At 42.2% G+C, this 26,654-nt stretch overlaps 1 protein-coding gene across 2 annotated transcripts in view; it reads right to left on the bottom strand.

Moving 5' to 3' along the window:
* SVOP (SV2 related protein) overlaps positions 1-16,204 on the bottom strand; it is a 68,022-nt gene extending 51,818 nt beyond the window's left edge. The window contains exon 1 of one of the 2 annotated variants that reach the window (XM_032397978.1): positions 15,935-16,204. In XM_032397978.1, coding sequence (XP_032253869.1) covers positions 15,935-15,969 — 35 coding nt within the window. In that variant the 5' untranslated portion in view covers positions 15,970-16,204. The remainder of the gene's footprint in view (positions 1-15,934) is intronic. The other variant, XM_032397977.1, reaches the window with a different exon arrangement.
* Between the last annotated feature and the right edge of the window lie 10,450 nt (positions 16,205-26,654).

Genomic DNA, 26,654 nt, shown 5'->3' on the forward strand with positions numbered 1-26,654 from the left:
AAATTTGGGCAATGTTTTAACAAGGTAAAACAGGAGAAATATCTAAGTAAAACATACTGCTATTATTATTATTATTATTTATTACTTAATTAATTAACTTGCATTCTTCCATGTATTTCACCAAAGAATAACTGGGGCTCTGGCATAGAAAGGGTAATCTTGGAGAGGAGAAAACCATAGATGAAATCACAGCAATTTTGTAAATACCTGAACCCCACTCGCTGACAAGGTTGGGGCCTGGAAAGCTTGGGCTAGAACTGTAGCGCAGAGCACTACGGCGCACTGTCGGGTTGAGTCCCACTGAAGCCTGGAGCTAACACCCCATCCCATCTAGCACCACCACCATGGTCCAGCAGCATCGAGCTCATGTCCCAGCTCTGTGCTAGCTCGGTGCTAGCTGGTGTTTTCCATGCACTTGATCTGCTGAGGTTGGGATCATGACCACCACTTTCCAGACAAGAAAAACGGAGGCCCCAGACGTCATGTGACTCGCCCACAGTCACACAGCTCAAGAGACGCGGAGCCAGGGTTCCGCCTGATGCGTGTCAGATCAAACCCTTGTATTCCCAGCCAAAGACAGGATGCTCCCCCTCCAAACCCTTCTATTGCTCCCTACCTACTCTAATTTTTATTCCATAAAAATATTTTATTTTGAGATATTTAAAGCATATACAATTATATAGAAAACAATGACAGAAATATTTTTGCTTCTGCCCGTCCAGCTTAAGGACCAAACACTTCTATTAGGTTGAACCATGGAAAATTGCCAACATTCGACCATAATTCAGTTGAAGTCACCGTGACTCCTTTCTGGTTTCCTTCTCCCACATCTTCATGGGTAATGCTCGTCCTTGATCAGGGGTCTTTACATGCATCATTATTCGATTTAATCCTCACAGAAACCAAGTGGTGGTGACTATTATCATTCCCACTGGCTAAGATATATCTAGAGTCACTCTGAGCCTCAGTGTACCTCCTCTCTAAATTGGGTGTGATAATTGTGGCATACATTGGATTCCTTAGGAGCAGAGCCTAAGGTAGGATTTTTTTTTTCAGTTGTGGTCAAGTATACACAAAATAAAATGTGTCATCTTCACCATTTATAAGTGTATAATTCTGTGACATTAAGCGTGTTCACACTGTTGTGCAACCATCATCACCATCCATCTCCAGAATTCTTCATCTTCCCAAGCTGAAACTCTACCCATCCAGCACTAGCACCCCATTCCCCACCCCCTCCAGCCCCTGTTAACCACCATTCGACTTTCTGTCTATGAATTTGCCTACTCTAGGTGCCTCACGTAAGTGGAATCATACAGTATTTGTGCTTTTGTGACTGGCTTCTTTCACTTAGAATAACATCCCCAAGGCTCATTTATGTTGTAGCACGTGTCAGAATGTCCTTCCCTTTTCAAGGCTAAATAATATTCCATTGTATGGCTATACCACAATTTTTAAACCATTCATGCATCAGTGGACACTTGGGATGCTTCCACCTTTTGGCTGTTATGAATAATGCTATGAACGTGGGTGTGCAAGTATCTGTTTAGTCCCTGCTTTCACTTCTTTCGGTTCTATACCCAGAGGTGGAATTGCTGGATCATATGATAATTCTATGTTTAATTTTTTGAGGAGCCTGCATATTCTCTTCCAAGGCAGCTGCACCAGTTTATATTCCCATCATCAGTGAAGGGAGGTTCCAATGTTTCTACATCCTTGCCAATATTACTGTGTTTCATTCTTTGGATAAAAGCCATTCTAATGGGTGTGAAAAAGTATCTCATTGTGGTTTTGATTGGAGTTTCCCCAAAACTGAGCATCTTTTCATGTGTTTATTGGCCATTTGTATATCTTCTTTGAAATAAATGTCTGTTTAAGTCTTCTATCCATTTTTAAATCAGGTTGTTTAGGGGTTTTCATTGTTGTTGGTATATATTCTGGATATCAGTCCCCTATCTAAGATGTGATTTGCAAATATTTTCTCCCATTCCGCAGGTTGGCTTTTAACCCTGTTGACTGTGTCCTCTGATGCACACAAGTTTTTAATTGTGATATAGTCCAGCCAACTCCAACGCCACGAGTCTTTTTCCTTATATTTTCTTCTAAGAGCTTTTCATAGGGTTAGGTCTTTGATCCATTTTGAGTTGACTTTCGTATATGGTATAAGGTGAGGGTCCAACTTCCTTATTTTGCAGGTGGATATCCAGATTTCCCAGCACCAGTTGTTGAAGACTGTCCTTCACCCACATCGAATGGTCTTGGCACGCTTGTCAAAAATAACTTGGCCGTATATGTGAGGGTTTATTTCTGAGCTCTCCATTCCATTCCATCTGTCTTTCCTTAGGCCACTACCACGCTGTGTTCATTGCTGCAGCTTTGTAGTCAGGTTTGAAATCAGGAAGTATGAGGCCTCTAATTTTGTTCTTATTTTTCAAGATTGCTTTGGCTATTCTGGGTCCCTTGAGATGTCAAATGAATTTTATGATAAAGCCTTCCATTTCGGCAAAAATGAGTTGGGGATTCTTGTGCAATGATTTGTTAAGGAAGTACTTCCGTTGGGAAGTGAGGGTGACAGGACCAGGCAGGGGGACAAGCTAAATGGGTAGGTGGTTTCTGCTGGAATCTGATCCGATGGGGAGCTCTGGGATGGGAATTATGCCACGGAGAGGGTCCCACCCAGAGGTCCGAGGGCTGGGCTCACATGGGTCAGGCATTGGGACTTCACCCCAGGGGTGGAGGGCATAACCTCCCAGGTTGTCCCCCAGTGAGGCGGCTCCTCTCGGCTATGGACAATCTTCCAGAACAGACTGCAGCTGTGAGCTCTCAGCAGCCAAGCCTGGAGGCACCTGGGAGCTGAACCAGCCCGGTAAAGGGGACCTAGGACAGGCATCAGCGGCGTCTGCTACCAATAAGCCCCTCTGGAGTGATCATGCAGACAAATCTAAAGCACCGTACAAACATTGAATTCCCCTCCCTCAGAGTTCTCAGATAATAGCTCTCAAACCATACAGCTATTTTTACTGAGCACTTGTTATATGTGCAGAGCTATGCTATAAGCCTTTCACCCTGACAATTCACCTATGAACTAGGTACTGTTATTGTCCCCATTTTACAGATGAGGACAGAGAGGTTAAGGCAGTCATTCAAGGTCACACAGCTTGAAGGAGTTGAGGATCAACCTGGTTGGCTTTCTTCCTATTAGAGCCCTAGGTCTTAATCACTGGGCATCAGTTTCTCTCCTGAGAATTCACATGTGTCTGGGGAATGAACGTGAGGCCTGAACTGAACTGGCCTGTGTAGGAGACTTGTCAGACAGCGGGAAATATTCTAGAGCAGGAATCAAAAAGCACAGCTTCATTCCAGCCTGGCTGACAACTCTGCAGTTCATCACATTGGTGCAGGGGGTTTGATCTGGATGGAGCCTGAGAACCCCCACAAGGCTGGTCACAATACCGGTGGCTGGGCCCCACTCCCAGAGGGTCTGATTCAGAAGGTCTTAGCCGGGAACTGAGATTTTGCATTTCTGACACGTTCCCAGGTGGTGCTGCTGTTGCTGATCTGGGGACTGATTTAGTGCATCTGAGCCAGACGAATGATTCTGCTGTCTTCCTGCCCCATGCCGATCATGAAGCAGTTGTGCTGAGGAACGGAACCCCTGCTCTGTTGGCTGAGGTGGGTGCCTGCCTCATCCGACAGGCCCAGAACCCCTGAGATACAGACTCAGACAAATGTCCCTGCCACCTGGAGCTGGAGTGTCCCTGAGAGCCAGGAGACAGGTGTCACCTGGGAGCAAAGTCCAGGAGACAGACTGCCCTAGGCCCAGAAATCTGGTTAGCAGTTGGGGTCTGGGGCTTCACTTAAGCAGCCTTTGTCAGCAAGAACACGGTTTTATTCTGAGTATGTATTTATTGGAGGTAGCTTTAGGGGGCCTGCTGATGGAGAGCATAGGCGTATTCTCAAGCCAGTGGTATGCCTATAAACGGAATGTCAAATAAAACCCCCCAAACCATAAGGGTGTGTAGCATATGACAATATCCAGGGTGTATATGTGACCCATTTCAACCTGTCAATGGTTAAATAACAGGCTCCAAAAATTTCTGAACATTTAACAATCAATCTGCTCTTAGAGCTAGTACGAGTAGACCATAGCACGCCACTGCATAGAAGTCCTGAAACCGCTGACACCTGCTACAACAGGGAGGGGTCTTGAAATGTTATGCTGAGTGAAAGAAGCCAGACACAAAAGGTCGCATGTTGTAGGATTCCATTTAGTGAAGTATCCAGAACAGGCAAATGCACAGAGATGAGACAGGAAGCAGATTAGTGGTTGCCAGGGGCTGGGGGAGGGGGGATGGGGAGTGACTCCCTAATGATACAGGGCTTCCTTCTGGGGTGATGAAAATTCTCTGGAACCAGATAGAGGTGACGGTCACACACCATTGTGAATGTGCACCCATGTGCACTGCAGCATTATTCATGATAGCCCCAAAGGTGGGAGCAATCCAGGGGGTTATCAGTAGCTGAATGGATGGATAACCAAAATGTGGTCCATCCACACAATGGAATACTATTCAGTCTTAGACAGGAAGGAAGGACCGATGGGTGCTACAATGGGGGTGGACCTTGAAAACGTCACGCTAAGTGAAATATGCCAGTCACAGAATGACAAATACTGTATGATTCTGCATTGGAGACACTCAGAGTAGTCAATTTCATAGAGACAAAGTAGAATAGCAATTGCCAGGGGCTGGGGAAGGAGGAATAGACAGTTAGTGTTTAATGGGGTTAGAGTTTCAGTTTGAGAAGATGAAACAGTCCTGGAGATGGATGGTAGTGCTGGTTGCACAACAGTGAATATATTTATTGCAACAGAATTGTACACTTATAAATGACTAAAATGATAAATTTATGTTAGGTGTATGTCACCATCCAAAAAAAAAAATCCTCAACCCTTAATACAGCCACCAATGTTACTAGAATCCATTGGTTCATTTATTCAACAAATATTTTATTGAGCACCTGCCTTGTAGCAAGTCCAAAGGTAATGCTGGGATTTCAAAGGTGAGCCAAACAGACTTAGGCTCCTTCCTGTGGTGTTCATAGTCTGCTGGGGAGGGGGGCGGGCATTTAAAAAGGGGTGTGTGTGTATCACTACATATCTATCTTGCACATTGTGAGAACTGCTACAAATAACAAACTGCATGAAAGGCTAGCTGGGGGTGGGGGTGACATTTCCACTCTGCAGTCCACTGAGTAAATGGGAAAGAATTGCAAATAAGTGGGACTCCCTGTCCCCAAGAAGAAACCCCCCAATCAGAAACATAAACAGCCCCGAAGGTATTCATGGGAGATGGAAATATAGAGAAGTATCAGATGAGGGAGGGACATGGACATTTATGTGCATTATCACCTCACTTTCAGGGATGAAGGGAAGGTCAATGGATCACCCTTGACTCTGAGGGGAACCTCACGGAAGGAAATGACTCTGCAGCCTGATAATCTTCCCTGAATCCTGCTTGCATCACACCCTCTCCTCAAGGACTGTCTGGAGTTCCACACCTCGTTTCCGTGGCGGAAAAGGGACCGCTGCGACTTTGGCGAAGGTACTTTGTGATAGCTTTAAAAATTTTAAGTGCTCTGTGCTCCCACTTAGAATTGTGCTGTTGGCGGTTCATTGCAGGGACAGACACGAGTAGGCAATGACTTACCATGCAAACAACGACTGGTACGCGTCGTTAGCCTGCCACGTGTCAAGTGCCATGTTTGTGCTCGCCATTGATTCCCTCATGTCATCCTCGCTGTCACTAACCCGGTTTTACAGATGAGGACAGTCACGCCCAGAGAGGCCGGGAGCTCGCCTAAGGTCACACAGCAAGTGTCTAAGCCAGAAGTTGGCAAAGCCACCTGACTGCAGAGTCCCCACTCCCAACCGCTCTGCTATAGTCCCTTCTGGTGCTGTTTGCAGCACAACCAGAAACAATCATCAGGAGAGGAGTGATTGCGTAGATTACGGCACAGCCACTTAGGAAAAGGTGGAAAAAAAATTTTTGTTTGTTGATCTGTATCACAATATCACAACGGTACAAGTGTCCATCGATCGATGGACGAATGGATAAAGTGTGGTGTGTACATACAATGGAATATTAAGCAGCCTTGAAAAAAGAGGAGATCCTCACACATGCCACAATGTGATGAACTTTGAAGATATTCTGCTAAATGAAATAAGTCTGACCTGAAAAGACAAATATTGTGTGAGTCCACCTATGTGAGGGGGCCTAAAACAGTCAAATTCACAGGGACAGAAAGTAGAATAGCAATTACCAAGGGGCTCGAGAAAGGGGGAGTTAGTGCTTAATGAGGACAGTTTCAGTTGGGGAAGATGAAAAGTTCTGGAGATGGATGGTGGTGATGGCTGCACAACAGTGTGAACGTACTTAACACTGCTAACTATGCTTAAAATTGTCGAAATGGTAAATTTTATCTTACGTATATTTTACCACAATAAACACACACACACACATACACAAGAGTTGATCTGTAAGAGTCAACAGGAAAAGATTGTTGGGGCTTATTATTTTATTTTTTTAGAGAGAGGGGGGGAGCAGGGGTGGGGGGAGGGGCCAAGGGAGAAGGAGAGAGAGAATCTTAAGCAGGCTCCACGCCCAGCACAGAGTCTGACTTGGGGCTCGGTCTCATGACCCTAAGATCATGACCTGAGCTGAAATCAAGAGTCGGACGCTTAACCGACTGAGCCACTCAGGTGCTCTGGGGTTTATTATTAAATACACTAGAAAATGGTCCCGTGATCTAGGTCCTCTGTTACTGAGCTTTAAGTGTGGTCTTGAACCAGGAGCCCCAGCACCCCCTACAGGTTTGTTAGAAATTCAGAGTCCCAGGCCCTGACCCAGACCTACTGAGTCAGCATCTGCATTTTAACCAGGTCCCCAGACAATTTGTGTGCGTGTTCAAGTCTGAGAAGCACAGCTGTGAAGTATTTGTGTTTCTACAGTCCTAGGTGTTCTGGAAGGATCCCTAAGAAACCAGACTGGTTGCTTCTGGAGAGAAGGATTGTAATGGGGACTTTTTGCATGGGAAGGAAATTTTTTTTACTTTTCATTTTAGACCTTTCTGCAATGTTTGCAATTTTTAACCTGCACATCTATTACTTTAGCAATCTGTACAAATAACAATAGCAACTATTTACAGAGCTCTTGTCGATCATGTGGCATCTGCTAAGCATGTTACGGATGCTTTCATCTGTGGAATGGGAATGACAATGGGATTGCAGGACTGCTATGAAGGTTAAGGGGAAAATCGTGGGCATTGCGCTTCCTTTGACCTGGCCCCGCTCAAATCACCTTTCTGCTTGAGCTCGGAGTATACGGACCTTTGTGAAATGTGACTCTGAGAAAGTGGCTTACCTCCCTGCAGTTGTAGACCAGGATCTGTTCACATTCGTGTGAACAGGCACACCACTAGAAGCCAAGGCACCTTTATTTAGGAAAACTTGTTTTAAGACAGATGTACAGAGAGACCTTTGACACTAAATTACACTCAGAAAAATGGCCAGACTACATTTTGAATTGGTCTCGTTCCTAAAAGTATTTATCAACCATCAGAGCCGAGATTTCCCAAGGGGGCGGGGGTGGGGTGGGGCAGGAAATGTGATACGAAAGAAAAATCGCAGTGACATACGTTAAGTGTATGGGGGCTCTGAAACAGGTTGGCTCACAATTTCTTGGCATTTGTTGTGTATATACAGCATGTAATTTACCAAAATAGCAGAGAACATTTATTTCACATAATTTTGCTATTTAAAGAAGAGAAGGGCTCGAGGAGATGGCTGTCAACTTAAAGGTCTTGTTTGTACCATCATGTAATTTCGCTCCAGTACCTTAAATTAGGGTCTGAAACTCGATTAGGGTATTTCAGATAAGGAAGTTTCTTCTCTTTTCATCTGAGCTTCTGGACTTTGATCCTCTGACTTGATGAATCTACCAAACCAAAAAGGAAGCTTACTCCTAACTGATTTTCACAGGGTGGCATTTAGTGTCCTGTCATGAAGAGAGGTGGTCTGCCCCAGGGGGAAGAGAGTCCAACTCTGGCAAACAGACTGACCTGGGTTTGGATCCCTTGTCATGCCCCTCCGTTGCTGTGTGACCCCGGGTAGGTTACTTAAATTCTCTGAGTCTTCGTTTCCTCCCTGATTGGATGGAGACGGTAAAGCCCACCTCACAGGGTTGCCATGGAGACGAAAGGAGTCAATATAGAGAGAGTGTCTCGCCAAGCCTGACACAATCCTTCAGTATTTCAGTGTTTACCGAGTGAGTGCTGACCGTGCGCTGAGTGCTGGGATAGATACCAAAGGGGACAAAAATAATAGATGTGGTCCTTGCCCTTATGGGGCTGGTGCTCTATTTGGAGAGATGATAAACAAAGAAACTGTAATAGATTTGCACATGCATCGATCTTGAGAGGGAAACAAAAGGGGTGTCAAGATAAAGAACAATTGGAGGAAGGAGGAGTCAGAGTAGACCTCCCTAAGGAGGCTGAGATCAAGAGGGCAAGGAACGTGGTGCACAGATGGTGGGGGGAGGGGGAGAGCAGGGAGAATGGCTGGTGCAAAGGCCCGGAGGCAGGACCAAGGTGTGGAGGTTGGAGAGATGGGCCAGATCACGCAGAACTCTGGACACCACAGTGAGGATTTTCCATGTTCTGCTGAGACTGAGGGGCCACCACTGAAAGCTTTCAAGCAGGCAAGAGAGGGTGGAAGATGATTAGAGTTGAGCTTGAGAAGAACTCATTAGGCACATGTTTCCACAAGAGGAGGAACAGATTGTGAAGAGTGTTTTAAAATATGATTTTATTATTATTTAGGTATAGCAAGGCCAGCAGATCAAGAGACGACTGCTGGGGGGAAAATACCCTGTAATACTCCCAGATTGTAAGAGGAGCCTGGCACAGCTCAGGTGCCATAGGGGGAAGCACCTGAGTTGGTAAAAAGGCAGAGGGAGTGGAGGGGAAAAGGTGGGCAAGAGCCCTTATCCTGGCTTACACAGGAAAGAAAAGGCGAGGCAGGGTAAGCAGGCTGGGGACTGGCCAGTTTGAATAATGTCAGCGGGTTCTGGGGCACAGGGGCTGTCTGGTACTTGGCCCTGGGAGTGATGAGAACAGGTGGAGATTGACTCTGGATTGGTTACTTTGTGCACGAACACTGGCAGGTGAATCATTGCTAGTTAACTTGGGGAGGGACAATTCCTCCAGGGTCAGCAAAGCCCCAAGATGTCAAAACTCTAGACTGTAGAAAATAAAAGGCATGCTTAACACAGAAGGATGGCAAGAAAGGAAGTGGGGAGACCAGGGAGGAGGCGGTGCGGTCAGCAGTGTGAGAGGTGATGGCGTCTTGGTAGGGGGACTACAGTGGGGGAAGGATGGAGGGGAGCTGAAGCTCTTGTCATTTGTCCTCCCTCCCCACCACCCCCCAATCAGTAGAGGAAGACATCTTTCCTGGGATATCCATCTGCAAGGCATAACAAGTGCCCACTTGTTTGGGGAACTCAGTCGGCAATGCTGACGACAGCACACCTCCATTTTGTCCCAAGGGCTCAGCTATGTCACACAGGGGCTTCTTTGGAATCTGAGACCTATCGGCAAATGGGATTAGATGCTGTGGACCCAGAGCAGTGGAAATTGCCAAGATCCCTTAAAATAGGACTTGCTTTTTATTTCCTTCAAGACAAGACCTGGGCACTCCCTGATCTCTGTGATTTGGGAAGCCCCTTTTCAGGGGCTGGACCTCTGTCTTCAAATATTTGAGGTCTGGGCATGTGAAAGATGGTGCTTGTTCAACTTGGACCCCGAAACCAGAGCTTGAGCTTCTGGGTATGGAGAAGAGGGGAGCAGATTTCAACAGTCTGGGGAGCCTTCTTAGGCAGAGAAGTCCAGAGATGAAAAAGGCTCCTTTTGAAGGCAGTGAGTTCACCTTCATGAAAGATGGTCTAGGAGAGTTGGGTATCCATCTGAGTGGACCCAGGGGTGATGATATTTAACATGTAGCACTTCGGTATGCCTACATGCTATATATACTTACTGTCTTATATAATCTCTTCAACAACCCTGGGAGGAAGGTGTTATTAAAATCCCCAATTTATAGACAAGTAAATAGAAGCTCAGAGGTATTACACCAATTGGCCCAGGCTCCCTAGAGAGTAGATAGGGTACTACAGTCACTGGCCTAAGTGACCACAGCCTGTGGTCTCAACCAATTAGCTGATGCTTCTCTGAGGCCAAGAACACCCCTAGAGAACTGATTAAAATGCCAATTCCTGGGTCATTCTCCTGACCTAACACTGGTGCATCTCCACAGAGTAGAGCCCAGGGATCTGAATTTTAATAAGCCATTGATGGTGGCCACAGAAGTTTGAAAGCCATCCCTTGATGCCCTCCTGCCCTGGATTGGGGAGATAAGGTCTGAGGGTTTGGATACAATGGCTTTTAAGGTCCCTTTCATTCCTGAATGTCTAGAAGTCCATAATTAAAGGAAATTTTAGTTTTCTGTGGATTTTGTTTGTTTCTATTTTCCTGCCAACCCCATCGACCTGCATTGATCTTGTTCCCTGGGTAGTGGACCGCTAGTTTATATTCTGGACAAAAAGTAACAGTCACAAATAAATAGAGTTAACTTTTATTAAGCCCTTACCATGTGCTGGTACCTCCACTAAGCACTTGAGACCGAGGCCTGGAGAAGAAAAGATTACCTTCCAATTTAGCAGGAAAGGCAGGATTTGAATCTGGGTCTGCTTGAGTAGAAAGGCGCCTGCACTTGATTATTCTGTGCCATGGTTTCAGTGGAGGGGGGGCGGGGGACAGAGGTCTGTGCAACAACTTTCCAGGTAGTTTGTCTTTGTAACTCATTCATTCATTCAATAAGCATGCCATGACGACCTTCTGTGTGTGAGACTGAGCTCTTGTCCTCATGGACTTTACAATCTTTTACCAAAGGGATACTGAGGATGGAAGGATGTGCACAAGTTGCTGGAAGAACATGTACTAGGGTCCTGACATGACTAAGGTCAGAGAAATGAGGTTGAAAGAGAGACCCAAAGATGCTCTAGAAATAGAGAGACTGAATAATTCATTGCCTATACTAAAATACTTTAGAGTTGTGGTTCTCAATGGGGCGTGATTTTTGTCTCCTAGGGGACATTGGCAATATCTGGAGACATTTTTGATTGTCACAACTTGGGGGGATGGATATGGCATCTAGTGGGTAGAGGCCAGGGATGCTGCTAAACATCCTATAATGCATAGCACAGGCCCCCACCACAAAGTATTATCTTGTCTAAAATGTGAAGAGTGTCAAAATTGAGAAACCATGTACTACAGAGTAAAAGAGATATAATTAATAATTACAACAGAATAATTTCCATAAACCAGGATGGTACCAGGCACACCCATGTAGAGAGCTTAGAATCATAAAGTTGAAAATGCCTTTAAAGCTGGCCCAGGCACCGCTTAAGTCTCAGGACAGTAAATACATTGCCTAAGATCACACAGTGATTCACATACAGATCTGCATAAATCTTTTAGACAGCCAGAGAAGAGTTTGATTGGGGCTGTAAAGCTACTCTCTAGACCAGCAGACCCTGGGATGATCCTCCCCAAAACCTAAGATTGTTCCCCTTAAGTCACTAAAACACATATCCCCTAGAGATGAGGCTGGCTGGCATGTGTTTGAAATGATGGGGTGTGAGCAGCTTTGAGCTTGAGGTTTTAAAAGGTTTTGGTGGGTTGACCTTGAGGATCCCTAGGCTATTGAAATAACTCTCTGCTTTTTTCTTGCCTGTGAAGTGAGTGATAATGAACATTTTCTTAGTGTTCTGAAAAGGAGGCCATGGCTTCTAGGTGATGTTGGAGGTTAAGGGAAACAAATCTAGAGTGGAGGAAGACAAATAACACCAGCACTATTCATTGAGCCCTTACTTGGAGCCAGGTACTGTGCTAAGAACTTCCCAGTGATGACTATCCTGATCTTCACAACAGCCCTGCCATGCAGATACTGCCATTATCTTGACTTTATGGAGGAACACCCAGCCTTTGGGAGGTGAAGTCACTAGCCCAAAGCCACCCAGATGTTTGAACCCAGGTCTGCCTGCCTCAGAGCCCACACTTTTACCCCTGCTGTTGATTGAGCCCAGGAGAAGTCAGTGGGAGATTCCTTGAGGTAATAGATTTAAGTTTAATCTTGACGACAAAGTTTGTAAGAAAGGAGGGAGAAAGAAAGTAGATTGGGCGAACACAGGATAAAGTTCTAACTCATTGTTACAGGCTACAGGGCCCTGTATGACCTGGTCCCCACCATCCTCTGCAGCCTCCCTTGAGCCACTAGTTTCCTCTATGTTCCCTCCACTGGCCTGATTCTGAGAGGCAACACTTTTTTCCTACTTCAGTGCTTTTGTCTACACAGTTCCCTTTGTCCATAATACTCCTCAGCCTATCTCTTTCCTTGGATGACTCCTATACATCTCTGGGGGCTCAACTGCAATGTCACTTCCTCAAGGAAACCTTCACTGATCCTCCCCACCACCCCATCTAGAACTAGTCTCACTGCACCCTGCACTTTTCCTTTACAGCCCTTAAAACAATTCTCATAATTATTGGGCAATGATATGTGTTCAATGTCTGCCTCTCTCAGCACCAGTCCAGTGCTGTCCAATAGAATTTTCTGCAGTTATGGAAATGTTTTAGACCTGTGCTGTCCAATATGGTAGCCACTAACCACATGTAGCTATTGAGCACTCAAAATGTGGTTAGTGTAATCGAGAAAATGATTTTTCAAATTTCACATATTTATTTATAAGTTACATTTTATATTGTATATTATACTATAGAAATGATTTCATATCCAAATTACATAATTTAAGTTTAAATTTAAATAACCACATATGGCTAGTGACGACCATATTGGACATTGCAGCTCCAGACTGTGACTTCCTTGAGAGCAAGGACCATGTCTATCTTACTCAGTTGTAGAATCCCTTGTATCTAGGATGGTGCCTGAATGAATAAAATGAATCAATCAATCAACCAATCAACCAATGTAGTCTGCAAAAGTTGCTTTCAAGAAATCATCCTACAAAGGAGAGACCTAGAGAAGTCTGACTTGCACAAGGTCATACAATAAGGCAGAACTAGATACAAAATCTTAGACTCCAGGGGTGCCTGGGTGGCTCAGTCATTAAGCGTCTGCCTTCGGCTCAGGTCATGATCCCAGGGTCCTGGGATCGAGCCCCGCATCGGGCTCCCTGCTCTGCGGAAAGCCTGCTTCTCCCTCTCCTACTCCCCCTGCTTGTGTTCCTTCTCTCGCTGTGTCTCTCTCTGTCAAATAAATAAATAAAATCTTAAAAAAAACCCAAAACCTTAGCCTCCAGAATCTCCTGTACATGGTACTGTGCCTAAATGGACAGCAGGTGAAAGGCAGAGGTTGTTTGGGGCCTAAAATGAACCATCCTAGAGCTGTGTGAAGGAGCTCAAGTGTAAGGAGGGACTGTTTCCTTAGGCACCCTCATCCCCTTTTCCCCTCCCTGAACCTTGTAAACTACTTAGTGGCTTATAATATATTAACACTTGGCTTCCCACAGGACTAAGTCTGTTCCAAAGTCCACTCTTGCCAACCCTCTACAGGGAATTCTGATTTTTTAAAAAAACCATATTGCTCTCAGGAAATCTGTTGCCTGCAATCTGTACACAATATACACAGGGTGTGGTTTAAAAAACCTCTAAGTCGTGATTTGTAACCCACTCAGATTCATGTAGCTGTTCCTTTTACTTCACTCCTTTTTTATAAATAGAAGTCAACACGTTTCAGGGCTAATTCTGACTTCATTCAAATTGCAGATTACGATTTTGAAGATTCCAGCATAGGGAGTCTCTATACATTTTTATAAATGATTTTTTGAGATGTAATAATAATATTAGTTAATATATGTTGAGTGCTTTGTGTCTACTAGGCATTCAGCACACATTATCTCACCTGATCGTTACAGTAACTCTGTGAATCAAGGACTATTGTGAGCCCCATTTTATGGTGAGGGAAGCTCAATCTCAGAAAGGTTAGGTCACTTGCTCAAAGTCAAATAACCGGAAAGTGGCAAAGCCAAGATCTGAATTCAAGCCTGTCTTACTTAAGAGCTAATGCTCTTAGCCAGACACAATTTGGCCTTGCTAATAGATATTACATGTATTTATGTGTTAAAGTATCAGAAAGAATAACCAAGAAACTTAACCTGCGGTTTGGGAAGAGAGAGACTACCTTTTATTCTTGTACTTCTTTTCGAACTTTATTTACCCTATGTATAGATTATATTAGTACATTATATTAACATGTGTATAAAAAACTAAATTAATTTTTAAATTTAAATAAATAAAAACCTCATCATTTTTACCTTCTTTTTAATTAAGGAAGGAATTGTCACAATAGTGTCATGTCTACACTTGAATAGATTAAATATAAATGAATCTCTAAGTAATCTGCAAAGTTCACATGCTCTGACATTATTTGAAAATTTATCTCAATAAACTGCTGTTCCAATATGTATTGTATTCTTATTCTGAGTACCAGATTTCATATTTCAATTTCTGAATTATTTTTTTATTTTGAGATAATAGGTTGTTTTTTTTTAACATGATATTTATTTTCAACAAAAGTGGTGTTTCCCTCAAGAGACTTACAGTCACATATGTATATTTTTATATATTCATACATCGACCTCTGGATATTATAACTGAACATCCTTTGGCATTTGTGAAATAATGCTGATTACATAAGATATGCTATTTGTAGACCAATTAATAAAAACTTAAAAGTAAAATTTAATTAAAATTTTTAAATGAAAATTAATTTTACACCGATTGAGAAGTAAACATTAACAATACCCTTCAGTATTCAGAGCCTCAGAGAGCTGTATCAGTCACACTAAAAGTCACTTGGGAGAATTTCTCCGTGGCTTACAGAGGAAAAAAAAAATTTTAAGTCAAGAAAATACACATACACTAACAATGATGTATCCTTTACAACAAATCCAAACAGTGTCTACCTTTACCATCCAAATGGCTAGTGCTTCTAAAAATTAAAACAAAAATCCCCATTAATGCCCCATCCCATAGTCTTGGGATTTGCTTAACAATCACCAGTGGCTTGTAGTAGAAGAAATTGGTAAGCCCCTCCACAAGGCCCCTGTCCTTTCTGTTGCTTGGTTGTATTTCTCCAAGATTCTCAGAGTAAATTTGATGTCCCTTAAAAATTCCCATCCTCTCGCTTTGTATTCCTGGTGTTCTCAAGGATAGCCTTCGACAGAGTCTCACTCTAGGTAGCTGTTACAAAATCCTTTCATTCAGGAGAAGGCAAGAGGTTTCAGCCCTCTCATTCACACACTTCATAAACAACAAGACTTTGCCTAAGCCTCCCCTCTAGGAAGGTATTCCGGCTTTTTAGAAACCACTTTGCAACAGCAGTACCATTCCCTTCCAAAAGACCTTGCAGAAAAATTAGGAATTTCACAGCATAGGAGAAAAGGCTGGGAAAAACCAATGTCATTGCATGGACTCATCAATTCAGTCCACATTTTCAAAACAGCAGCTAATGCTTTCTTAAAACACAGACCTCAAATCCCTTTAGGATTGCGAGCAATTAAAAGGGAAAACATAACACCCCTAGCTCCCCATAAGATTCTGACGGATCTGAAAAATAGAACTGAGTCAGAGATACAGAGGCTGGACTATGGAATAGGAAAATGGCTTGTCTCCTTGGGGCCTAATTCTTTCCTCTCCAACAGTTCCTTTTACATTCAAGAAGCCATGCAGAGATGCCCCCCTGCCGGTTTTCATTTTTTAAAGGAAAGCCTGTCTGCCTCTCCCTCGCCCCCATGATACTCACGGCAGCTGCCTTAGCTGGAATAAGTCCTCCTCCATGTCCGCGCTGCGCCAGGACGAGCCCTTTTCATGGCCCTTACATGGTGTTGGTGGATGACGAGCGGTCGGGGTTTCAGCACCAGGGTGCTGGACAGCTCCCGCGCCGCTTCCTCCCTTGGCGGCAGCTGTTCAGGGGAGGGAGCCGCCGGGGACCAGCCCACGAGACAAAGCCGCGGCCGCCAGGAGAGTGGGCGGAGAGGAGGAGGCGGAGGGCAGAGCGAGCTGCGCGGGGAGAGGGGGCGGGGAGAGCCCTTCTGGTTAGAGGAATTTACAGGCTCTCTGTGGTTGGCGATGTTTTACTGGGTGCCTATAGGGCACAACAGCCTGTGAAATGGCTGTCGAGGTACCAATGAGCACTCTTTGGTTGACAACCCCTCTCTAAATGTTTATTTGTAGGGATTCATTAGTGTTGTTATCGGTGTAATATTCTTGAAACCCAGGCTGGTATAGCAAATGAAGGGAATGAAAAATTCAAAGAAGCATGCATGGAAAATACTGTTTATTGAGCACCTACTGTATGCCAGGCACTGTAATAGGCGCCAGGTATATGCGAGACAAGTTAGACGTGTCATTGTCATCATGGAGCTGTCTAGTGAAATGGATCAAGAAAAAAAAATGTTAAGTATGAGAAGCTCAAAGATCACTCATTCATTCATTTATTCATTCATTCAGGAAACAAGCATTTTTGAGTGATTTCTACAGCCCTGACACTGGGGAATCAAAGATTAATAAAACCAAATCCCTGCCTTCAAAATCCTCCCGATCTATGGTTTCCTCATCCTCCTCCAGCTACATTGTCTGCCCTCTTTAGAACTTAAGCTCCATAAAGGTTTGCTGATGTACCCCAAGGGCCTAGAACAATAAAACTTTATTTATGGACACTGAAATTGGAATTTAATATCCCTCACTAAACTTAACCCCAGGGCTTTGCATTGTGTACACTCAATACATGCTTGTTAAACTGAAAACAAACTGAACTTTCATTCCAGGTCAGTAGGGATTTGGTATCTATTGTAAGCCATGGAGAGCAAGGGTAATGATTTCTATTAGAGCTGGCAAGTTGGAGGTCCATTGGTAGTGTGTCCAACTTGTCCTGGTTTGCCCAGGACCTCGAGTTTTAGCACTGGAAGTTCCAAGTCCTGGGAAGACCTGAGTCCCAGGCAAGCCTTGACAGTTGGTTACTCGACAACCACAAGCCAGATCCACAGAGAGATGTGTTTTGAGTAGCCTGAAGGGTTAACAAGAATACTTTTAAGTGTAAAGATTCAAAATCATGACACTCTTAGAAGAAAGCATAGGAGTAGATCCTCATGACCTTGAGTTAGGCGGCGGTTTCTTAGACACGACATCAAAAGCACAAGCGACAAAAGAAAAAAATTAAATACACTGGACTGGACCAAAGTGAAAAACTTTTTTGCCTCAAAGGACGCCATCAAGAAAGTGAAAAGACAACCCAAGGCATGGGAGAAAATACTTGCAAATTATATACCTGATAAGAGACTTACTTCAAACAATATAAAGCACTCTTACAACTCTATAATAAAAAGGCAATGTAATTTAAAAACAGACAAATAGTATGAATAGATATTTCTGCAAAGAAGATGTGTGACTAGCTGGGGCGCCTGGGTGGCTCAGTCAGTTTAGTGTCCGACTCTTGATTTCGGCTCAGGTCCTGATCTCAAGGTAGTGAGATCCAGCCCCACATAGGGCTTTGCACTCAGCAGGGAGTGAGATTCTCTCCCTTTCTCTCTGCCCCTCCCCTCACTCTCACACAAGCTCTCTCTCTCTTTCTCTCAAGTAAATCAATAAATCTTTTTTTAAAAATGTGTGACTAGCCAATAAGCACTTGAAAAAAATGCTTAACATCATTAGTTATTAGGGAAACGCAAATCAAAACAATGAGATATCACTTCATACCCACTGGAATGGCTAGAATTAAAAAGACAGACCATAACTAGTGTTGGTGAAGATGTGGACTGGACATTCCCCTCATACACAGTTGCTGGGAATGTAAAATGGTGCAGCTGCTATAGAAAACATTGAGTAGTTTCTCAAAAGTTTAAACAGAGTTACCTCAGGACCGAGCAATAAAACTTGTAGGTATATACCCAAAAGAAATGAAAACACAGTGTGCACAAAACTTGTACACAATGTTCATAGCATTGTTATTTATAATATCAAAAAGTGGAGTCACCCAAAAGTTCATCAAGTGATCATCAAATTATACACTTAAAAAGAATGAATTGGGGACGCCTGGGTGGCTCAGTCAGTTGAACGTCCGACTCTTGATTTTGGCTCAGGTCATGATCTCATAGTTGTGAGATGGAGCCCTGTGTGAGGCTCCGGGCTCAGCACTGAGTCTGCTTGAGATTCTCTCCCTCCCTTTCCCTCTGCTCCTCCCCCTGCTCATGATCTCTTTCTCTCCATCCCCCGCCTCAAATAAATAAATAAATAAAATCTTTAAAAAAAACCCAAAACAAACAAGCAAAAAGAGTGGATTGTGTGGTATGTAATTATACTTCAATAGAGCTGTTCTTTTTTTTTAAATAATGACTTTTAATAATTTTTAATAATAAGTAATAAAATTTGACTTCCAATTTTTTCAACATTTAAATAGAGAGATTTCACATAACAGGGTTATCAGCTTCTTGGGGAAGAGGGAAGCAGTGTTCCTCCACTGGGTCTGCCTTTCTGTCTGGCCACTAGGAAGTGGTGTCTGCAAGCAGCGTGCCCGGCATTATCAAAGCTACAGCAAGCTTCACACATTAAGCTTCCCTCACTGCCCTCTGGAGACTTTTGAGGTACCCCTGAAAACTGGGAGAACAGTACTCAGTACATAATAGGTATTTGAAAAATCCTAAAGAATTAATGTTTTCTCTTCTTTCTTAGAAACATGGTTACATTTTTCTAAAGCAGTGGTTTCCGCTTTGAGTGTGAGTGAGCATCCCCCAGAGGGCTTGTTAGCATGCAGATGGTCGTGCACCACCCCCAGAGTTTCTAATTCAGCAGGTCTGGGGTGAGGTTTGAGAGTTTCCATTTCTAACAAGTTCCCAAATGATACTGATTCTGTTGGTCTGGGGACCCTACTGAGAACGCCTGTTCTAAAGTTATGTCTGGATGAGATTATCAGCCAAGAAAAATACGACCCATGTTTGTTTATACCTCTGATCTTTGAGACATCCTTGAGCAGATATGAATATCATAAAGGCAGTAACTTCCAGCTAACCACATTATCCATCTGTCCGGGAAATGGGGGCATGCCAAAAGCCAGATGGGTTTTATTTCACATCAGAGTAATGCATCATGATCTCTCCTCTCAGATTCTTAAAACAAAATCTATAGGGGCTGGAATAAAGACTGAAAAACCACCCCGTGGCCTGAAATACTGAATATACAATTATGTGCTATGAACAAGTAATTCTCCTATCAACTGTGATCTGAATCCTATTATTATTAAGACAATAGTCCACTAGTTATAAAAATGGCACTTAATTTTTTTAAAAGGAAGCCTGTGGATTTAAATTCATAAAGAGATTTGTCTTTTTTTTTTTTTCCCCCTTTGGAACTGAAATAGGATAAAAAACCAAAAGGGACAAATAAGGCTTTGGTGGTAGATCCCTGTTCTGCTAGCCATGCTGGTAGGATGGCATTTCCACCTGGAGTCATTCCCAGGTCCCTGGCATTATGCTGGGAGCTGTTAATTACCTACTGACTTTACCCAGGAGCCAGTAGAAAGGGGAGGCTTGGCTACATTAAAAAATATAGAGGTGTATAACTTCAAAGACTCCCTTGGCCATATGTCTCATTCGTCTATGAAACACAAGGTCTCTAATCTACAATGAGAGAGGCCTGAAGGGGGCAAAGAGAACCTATTTTCCCCTTCAATTCTGCCCTCTTTTTCTTCCTGTATTTTGGGGCAGCTGGCTCAAAAGACAAACTCTAAAGCTCTCCTAATAAAACCATGATCTCTCAGACATTGTATTTCCAGAGGAACATAAAATAAGCAAGAGGTAAATGTGAATCAGAGGCCAGAACACCTATCCAGACCTAGGGAAGAGATTATCAAGCAGAAGCAGTTCAAGATATCTGAGTCAACACTGAAGAAGAGATAGGTCTTTTCTTTGCAGTCTTGTGACTTGTATTTTCAATTTCTTTCATTCAAAGTGTTTCCTAATTTCCCTTGTCAATTCTTTGTTTACCTATTTATTATTTAGAAATGTGTTGTCTAATTTCCATGTATTTATTGGTTTCCCAAATTTCCTTCCATTACTGATTTCTAATTTCATTGCATTGTGGTTGAAGAGCATACTTTGTATGGTTGCAGTCTTTTTAAATTCACTGAGACTTGTTTTATGGCCTACTGTATGGTCTATCTTGGAGAATGCTCCATGTGCACTTGAGAAGAAAGTGTATTCTGCTACTGTTGTGGGAAATGTTCTGTAGATGTCTATTGGATCTAGTTGGTTTATTGTGTTGATCAAAGTTCTCTTTCTTTGCTGATCTTCTGTCTGGTTGTTCTATCCATTATTGAAAGTGGGGTATTGAAATCTCCAACTGTTATTCTTGAATTGTCTATTTTCCCCTTAAATTCTGTCTTCTTTTACTTCATGTATTTTGGGGTTGTGTTGTTAAGTGCATGCATGCTCACAGTTGTTATATCTTCTTGATGAATTGATGTTTTTATCATCATAAAATGTCTTTCTTTGTCTCTAGTAACATTTTTTTTGGTCTTAAAACCTATTTTGTCTCCTATTTGCATAGTCACCTCATTCTCTTTTGGTTACTGTTTGTATGGTAAGACTTTTTCCATCCTTTCACTTTCAACCTATTTGTGTCTTTGAATCTAAAATGAAAAATCTCTTGTAGACAGCATGTAGTTGGATCATGTTGTCTTATCCTTTCTGCCAATCTCTGGATTTTAGAGAATTTAATCCATTTAAATTTAATGTAATCATGGATCATGTAGAAAACAAATTATGTTTTATGTCTGTTTTGTTCCTCAGTTCCTCCATCACTGTCTTGTTTTGTGATAAACATATTTTTTAGTGTACCATTTTAATTCCCTTGTCATTTCTTTTAATATATATATTTTTAGTTATTTTCTTAGTGGTTGCTCTGAGGATTACCACTAACATCTCAATTTATAACAATCTAGTTTGGATTAATACCAACTTAATCTCATTATTCTACAAAAACTTTGTTCCTGTGTATCTTCATTTCTCCCACCTTTTAAGTTGTTTTGGTTATAAATTGTATCTTTATGCATTGTAAATAAAGACAAAATTAGTTACAAACAAAAACCACATTTTCCATGTTTTATATATATTTTTAAAGATTTTATTTATTTATTTATTTGACAGAGAGAGACACAGTGAGAGAGGGAACACAAGCAGGGGGAGTGGGAGAGGGAGAAGCAGGCTTCCCTCTGAGCAGGGAGCCCAATGCGGGGCTCGATCCCAGGACCCTGGGATCATGACCCGAGCTGAAGGCAGACGCTTAATGACTGAGCCACCCAGGTTCTAAAGTTATGTTAGTCTGAAAAATTCCCTTTAGTATTTCTTGCAGGGCAAGACTGCTAGAAACAAATCTCGGTGTTTGTTTATCTGGGAAGTCTCAATTTCTCCTTCATTTTTGAAGAGTTGTTTTGCCAGATATAGGATTCTTGATTGACAGTTCTTTTTTCTTTTAGAACACTGAATATATATCATCCTACTGCCTTCTGTACCCTATCGTTTCTGATGAGAAATCAGTTGTTAATCGTATTGAGATCCCTTTTGCGTGAGAATCACCTCTCTTTCTGCTTTCAAAATTCTCTTTGTCTTTTGACTGCTTATTTATGAGTCTAGGTGTGAATCTCTTTGAATTTATCCTGGAGTTCACTGAGCTTCTTGGATGTGTAGCTTATTGTTTCCTATCAAATTTTGGAAGTTTTTAGCCACTATTTTTTCAAATATTCTTTCTGTCCCTTTCTTTCTCCTCTTTTCTGGGATTCCCATTGTGCATGTGTTATATGCTTGATGGTGTTCCACAGGTCTCTAAACCTCTGATCAGTGTTCTTTATTTATTTTTCTTTCTGCTCCTAAAATGGATAATCTCAATTGATCTATTTTTGTGTTCATTGATTCTTTCTTCTGCCTGCTCAAATCTGTTGTGGAGTCCCTCTAGTGAGTTTTTCATTTCAGTTATTCAAGTCCAGAATTTCTACTTGATTTCTTTTTATAATTTCTATCTCTTTATTAACATCCTCTATTTGGTGAGACATTGTTCTCACTCTTTCCTTTAGCTCTTCATACCTGTGTATAGGAAAAACCTGCCCAGTTTTCCTGAGTAGGGAAAAACCCAGCTCTCCTTCCTGTGTTTCTCTTTTACTTTTCAAACTACTACCACATTCACTACACTTCTGCCAACAGATTTCTCATACCATGATTTCCCACACCAAGCAATTGTCTGTAACACCAGCTGGATGTCTTATAATTTAACTCAACCCTGACACAATTTACCTGGAGATACTGTCAGATCCTACAGGTTAAGGGCTCAATCCCATAAGAGTGCTTCTACCTCACTACAGATAACAATTGCAATTAGGTTACCCACAACTTCTGTCCAATTTGGCTACAGATTGGAGGTTCCCATGACCCCCACCTCAGGTTCAATTAATTTGCTAGAGTGGCTCACAGAGCTTGGGGAAACAATTCCTTACATTCATCAGTTTATTAAAGGATATGATAAAGGATATAGATGAACAGCCAGATGAATAAATACATAGGGTTGAGGACTGGGAGGGTCTCAAAATGCTGGAGCTTCTGTCCCCATGGAGTTGGGGTGCATTTGCCAACCTGGAAGTTCTCCAAACCCGTACTATTGGGATTTTATGGAGGCCTCCTCATATAGGCATGATCAATTATTAACCCGTTTCTAATCCCTCTCCCCTTTCCGGAGGATGGAAGGTAGAGCTGAAAATTCTCACCTTCTAATCATGGCTTGCTCTTTCTGGTGACCAGCTCCCATTGAGAGCCATCCAGAGCCCACTCAGAGTCACCTCAATAGAATGAAAGATGCTCCTAGTGCTCTTAACACTTAGGAAATCACAAAGGTTTCAGGAGCCTTGTGCCAGAAACTGGGGGGCGGGGGGGCAGATACAAACACTTTGGAAAACTATTTGGCAGTTTCTTAAAGCAATGTGCTAAGATCTTATAGGACTACTGTTTGAATAGGAGTGGGTGACTTTGAATGCAATTCTTACTGGGGAAAAACAAAGAAAGAAATCCAGTCACTGTTTGACAAGACATAAATTAACATCAAATAGGAGGAAGTATACACAATTAACCATATCCAAGTTCTAAAAAGCCTATAGGGGCTTGCTAGTTTAAGAAAGTGAATATACACAATGTATGAACTGATCAGTCATATAAATTAGGTAATGATTACTGTAATTGCTTATTGCAAATTATTTTTATAAAGGACTTACATTAAAGAGCTACCTAGAAAGGGTTAAATGTGGGCTCAATATTGTCAGGATCTGAGGTAAGAGGAGCTTAAAAGCTGACTTTTAGGATTCCTCTGGAGACTGGACATCAACCAGGATATGAGTTACAAAGGTTGCAATAATCCAGAACTATTGCTTACAGAAAGAAAAAAATCATACATATAATCTTCTCTTAAAAATTGGTTTTCTAGGGGTGCCTGGGTGTCTCAGTCAGTTAAACATCTGTCTTCAGCTCAGGTCATGACCCACGGTCCTGGGATCGAGCCCTGTATCAGGCTCCATGCTCAGCAGGGGTCTGCTTCTCCCTCCCCCTCTGCTCTCTCTCTCAAGCAAATAAATAAAATATTTTTTAAAAATTATTTTTCTAATTGTAAAAGAAATAAATGATCATTTAGAAATTCAGATAACATGCAAAAGCATTCAGAAGAAGATAAAAATTATTACTATATACAACAAAGAGATAACCAGAGTTACCACTTTGGGAATATATCCTTCTAGTCGATGCTAGGACACCTATACATAAATATCTTTTTATAAATTTGAAATCATATTTATCCTATGGAGGCTTGCTTTTTTCACTTTTCACAAGCTTCTAATGAACATTCCTGACCAAAAGGGATGTCAGTTTTGATACTGCCTCCCCTATGTTTTTCAAGTTTTAAATTTTTAATTATTTTTTTAATAAATAATGCATGCACATGGTACAAAATTCACAAAGGACAAAAGGATGTCTTTCCCTGTTCTCAGTAACATAGTTTCCTTACAAGAGGCAAACAGTGCTCCTGGTTTCTTGATTCTCTCTATATTTATAAACTCTTAATTTTTATTCTCTCCCACAAATAACAGCATTCCATTTCATTGTCCTACAACTTACTGTTTTCTCTCAATGTCTTAGACTCTTAGAATCTTAGAATCTTCCTTGTCAGTCCACAAAGAGCTGGTTCATTATTTTCACACTACACAGTACTCTGCTGCATGGGTTACCATAATTTTGCTGGGTATCTTCCAATCTTTTAATATTAGCAACAAGACTGCAATAAATATCTTTATTCTTACCTCTGTATGATAAATACTTAGGTCACAGAATATACAGATTTTTAATTTTTCTAAGTAATTCAAATTGCCTTGGATGGAGATACTCATCTATGCTCCCACAGGGATCCCCAAGAGTGCCTGTTTCCTCATATAATTGCCATCACTCTGTGTTATTGTGTTTTTCATGCTTTCAATCTGATATATATTAAATCAGAGAAAGAGAGACAGAGACTGAGAGATCATTTTTAAGGTATTGGCTCACATGATTGTGGAAGTTAGCAAGTCCAAAATATTCAGGGTGGGCCAGCAAGGTAGAGACCCAGAGAAGAGTGAATATTGAAGTTCAAGTCTAAAGGCCATCTGCTAGCAGAATTCCTGCTTGTTTGGGGGAGGTCCATCTCTTTGTTCTATTCAGACCTTCAACTGATTGGATGAGACCCACCTACGTTAGGGAGGGCAATCTATATTACTCAAAGTCTACAGATTTAAATATTAATCTCACCCAAACATCCAGAATAATGTTTGACCAAATTTCTGGGCACCATGACCCAGCCAAGTTAACATATAAAATAAACCATTACATCCAGGGGAAAAGATCAATTGCTTAAGTTCACACAGTCAGCCAGATGGAAGTTTTGGTCTATATCTAGAACCAAGGATCTCTTTATTTAAGCCCAGTTCAGACCTGTAGTTTTAATACTAGTAACACTTACATTTGACTCCCCAGAGGGTTCAGTTTAAGCAGAGAAACCCTTTTCACCTCTGCTAAACATTTAGAAATCTGAGATAGTGCTTATCCTTCACCCCATCCCCTTCTGGCCCTTGGGTCAACTCATAAATTCATCCAGGGAGGAGGGAGAACTAGCTTCAAGAACGTGTTGCTGACATGATGAGGGCCAACTGTGTGGTCAGAGGACTTCTGGGAAAAAACATAACAACAGAAGAATGCAGGAGGGTCCTGGAGTGTTGTTTGAGGCAGAATTTACCCATTTTTGAGCCATTTTGTTGTTATGTTTTTTGGTTTTTGGTTTTTTGGGGGGCAGGATGTCTACGAAACAACCACGTTAAGAAAAAAAAACAATAACAACATTCTGCTAATGCTTGTATCTTTCTGTTTTTATTTTCTCTGTCTGGAAATAAAAGCAAGTGTTCCATTCATGTGGAAAGGGTCTTATCTTCTTGTCTTTCCAGAACAGACATGTAGGCCCAAGGCTGAGGATAAAAGATACCAAGTGCTACATAATCTAAGTTGAGAGAGTTGCCAGCCAGAGCCAGGCTTTGGGGCCAGTCCTGCCCTCAGGGTTTACTAAGAGGGGTTGGGTCGATGAGGCTTTTGAGGAGAGGGGCACCCAGGTCTCTACTAATGAGAATGCCCCAAGGAAAAGTCTGTGTTTAGCCCTGCATCAAGTTCTAAAAACTGGAAAGGAATTCGATGCTCTTTTTCATAGTTTACCTATCTGGTAGGAAAATAGAGCACAATGATAACTTTTAAAAATATTAAAAAGACGCCCGATTGGATTCTAGATCTTTCTTGTGGCTTTGTGTGACAATATGATTACAGTTTCTGACATCTGTCTTCTGAGACACAGGGGAGCTAGCAGAGGGGGTGGAAAAGGTATTCACAGCTGGACTTCTATCTCTCCAGGTCACTCTCTCCTCTGGAGTCTGGGAGAAGACTTTTGGATCACATTTGAGTTTTAAATTCAAAAATAAATGGGACAGTGACTTAAATATTGAAATGAGATGGATCTCTGAAAGTAGCTACATAGTTGCGTTATTTAGGGACCTACTCCGTGGTGTGAAAGGAGGAGGTCCGACTTAGTATAAGTGGGGGCAGTTGGAAAAATATCTTTTCAGGTCTTTATCCCATGGGGTTTAGGATCTCAAATAAACCATTTACCTGCAAAATAATCCCAGCAGCTGAGAGATGCCAAAGGCTCTGACAGATGACCTTGTGATCTCCCAGGATGCTGCAAATCCTTGATCCATCTGATGGATGTTAGAGCAGACACTGCCTTGTTCCTGGCAGCAGCTATCATCATAAATTAGTAATATATCCTTATTTTTAATAACTTCTATTAGTCAATGACAGCCACACCCCTACTGGTTAGAGGAGCAGCAAGGACCAGGCTGCAGGCATTTTTAACTTCATGGAATGTGGAGT

This window comes from Phoca vitulina, unplaced genomic scaffold (genome assembly GCF_004348235.1).
Source record: "Phoca vitulina isolate PV1807 unplaced genomic scaffold, GSC_HSeal_1.0 scaffold108, whole genome shotgun sequence".
NCBI lineage: Eukaryota > Metazoa > Chordata > Mammalia > Carnivora > Phocidae > Phoca > Phoca vitulina.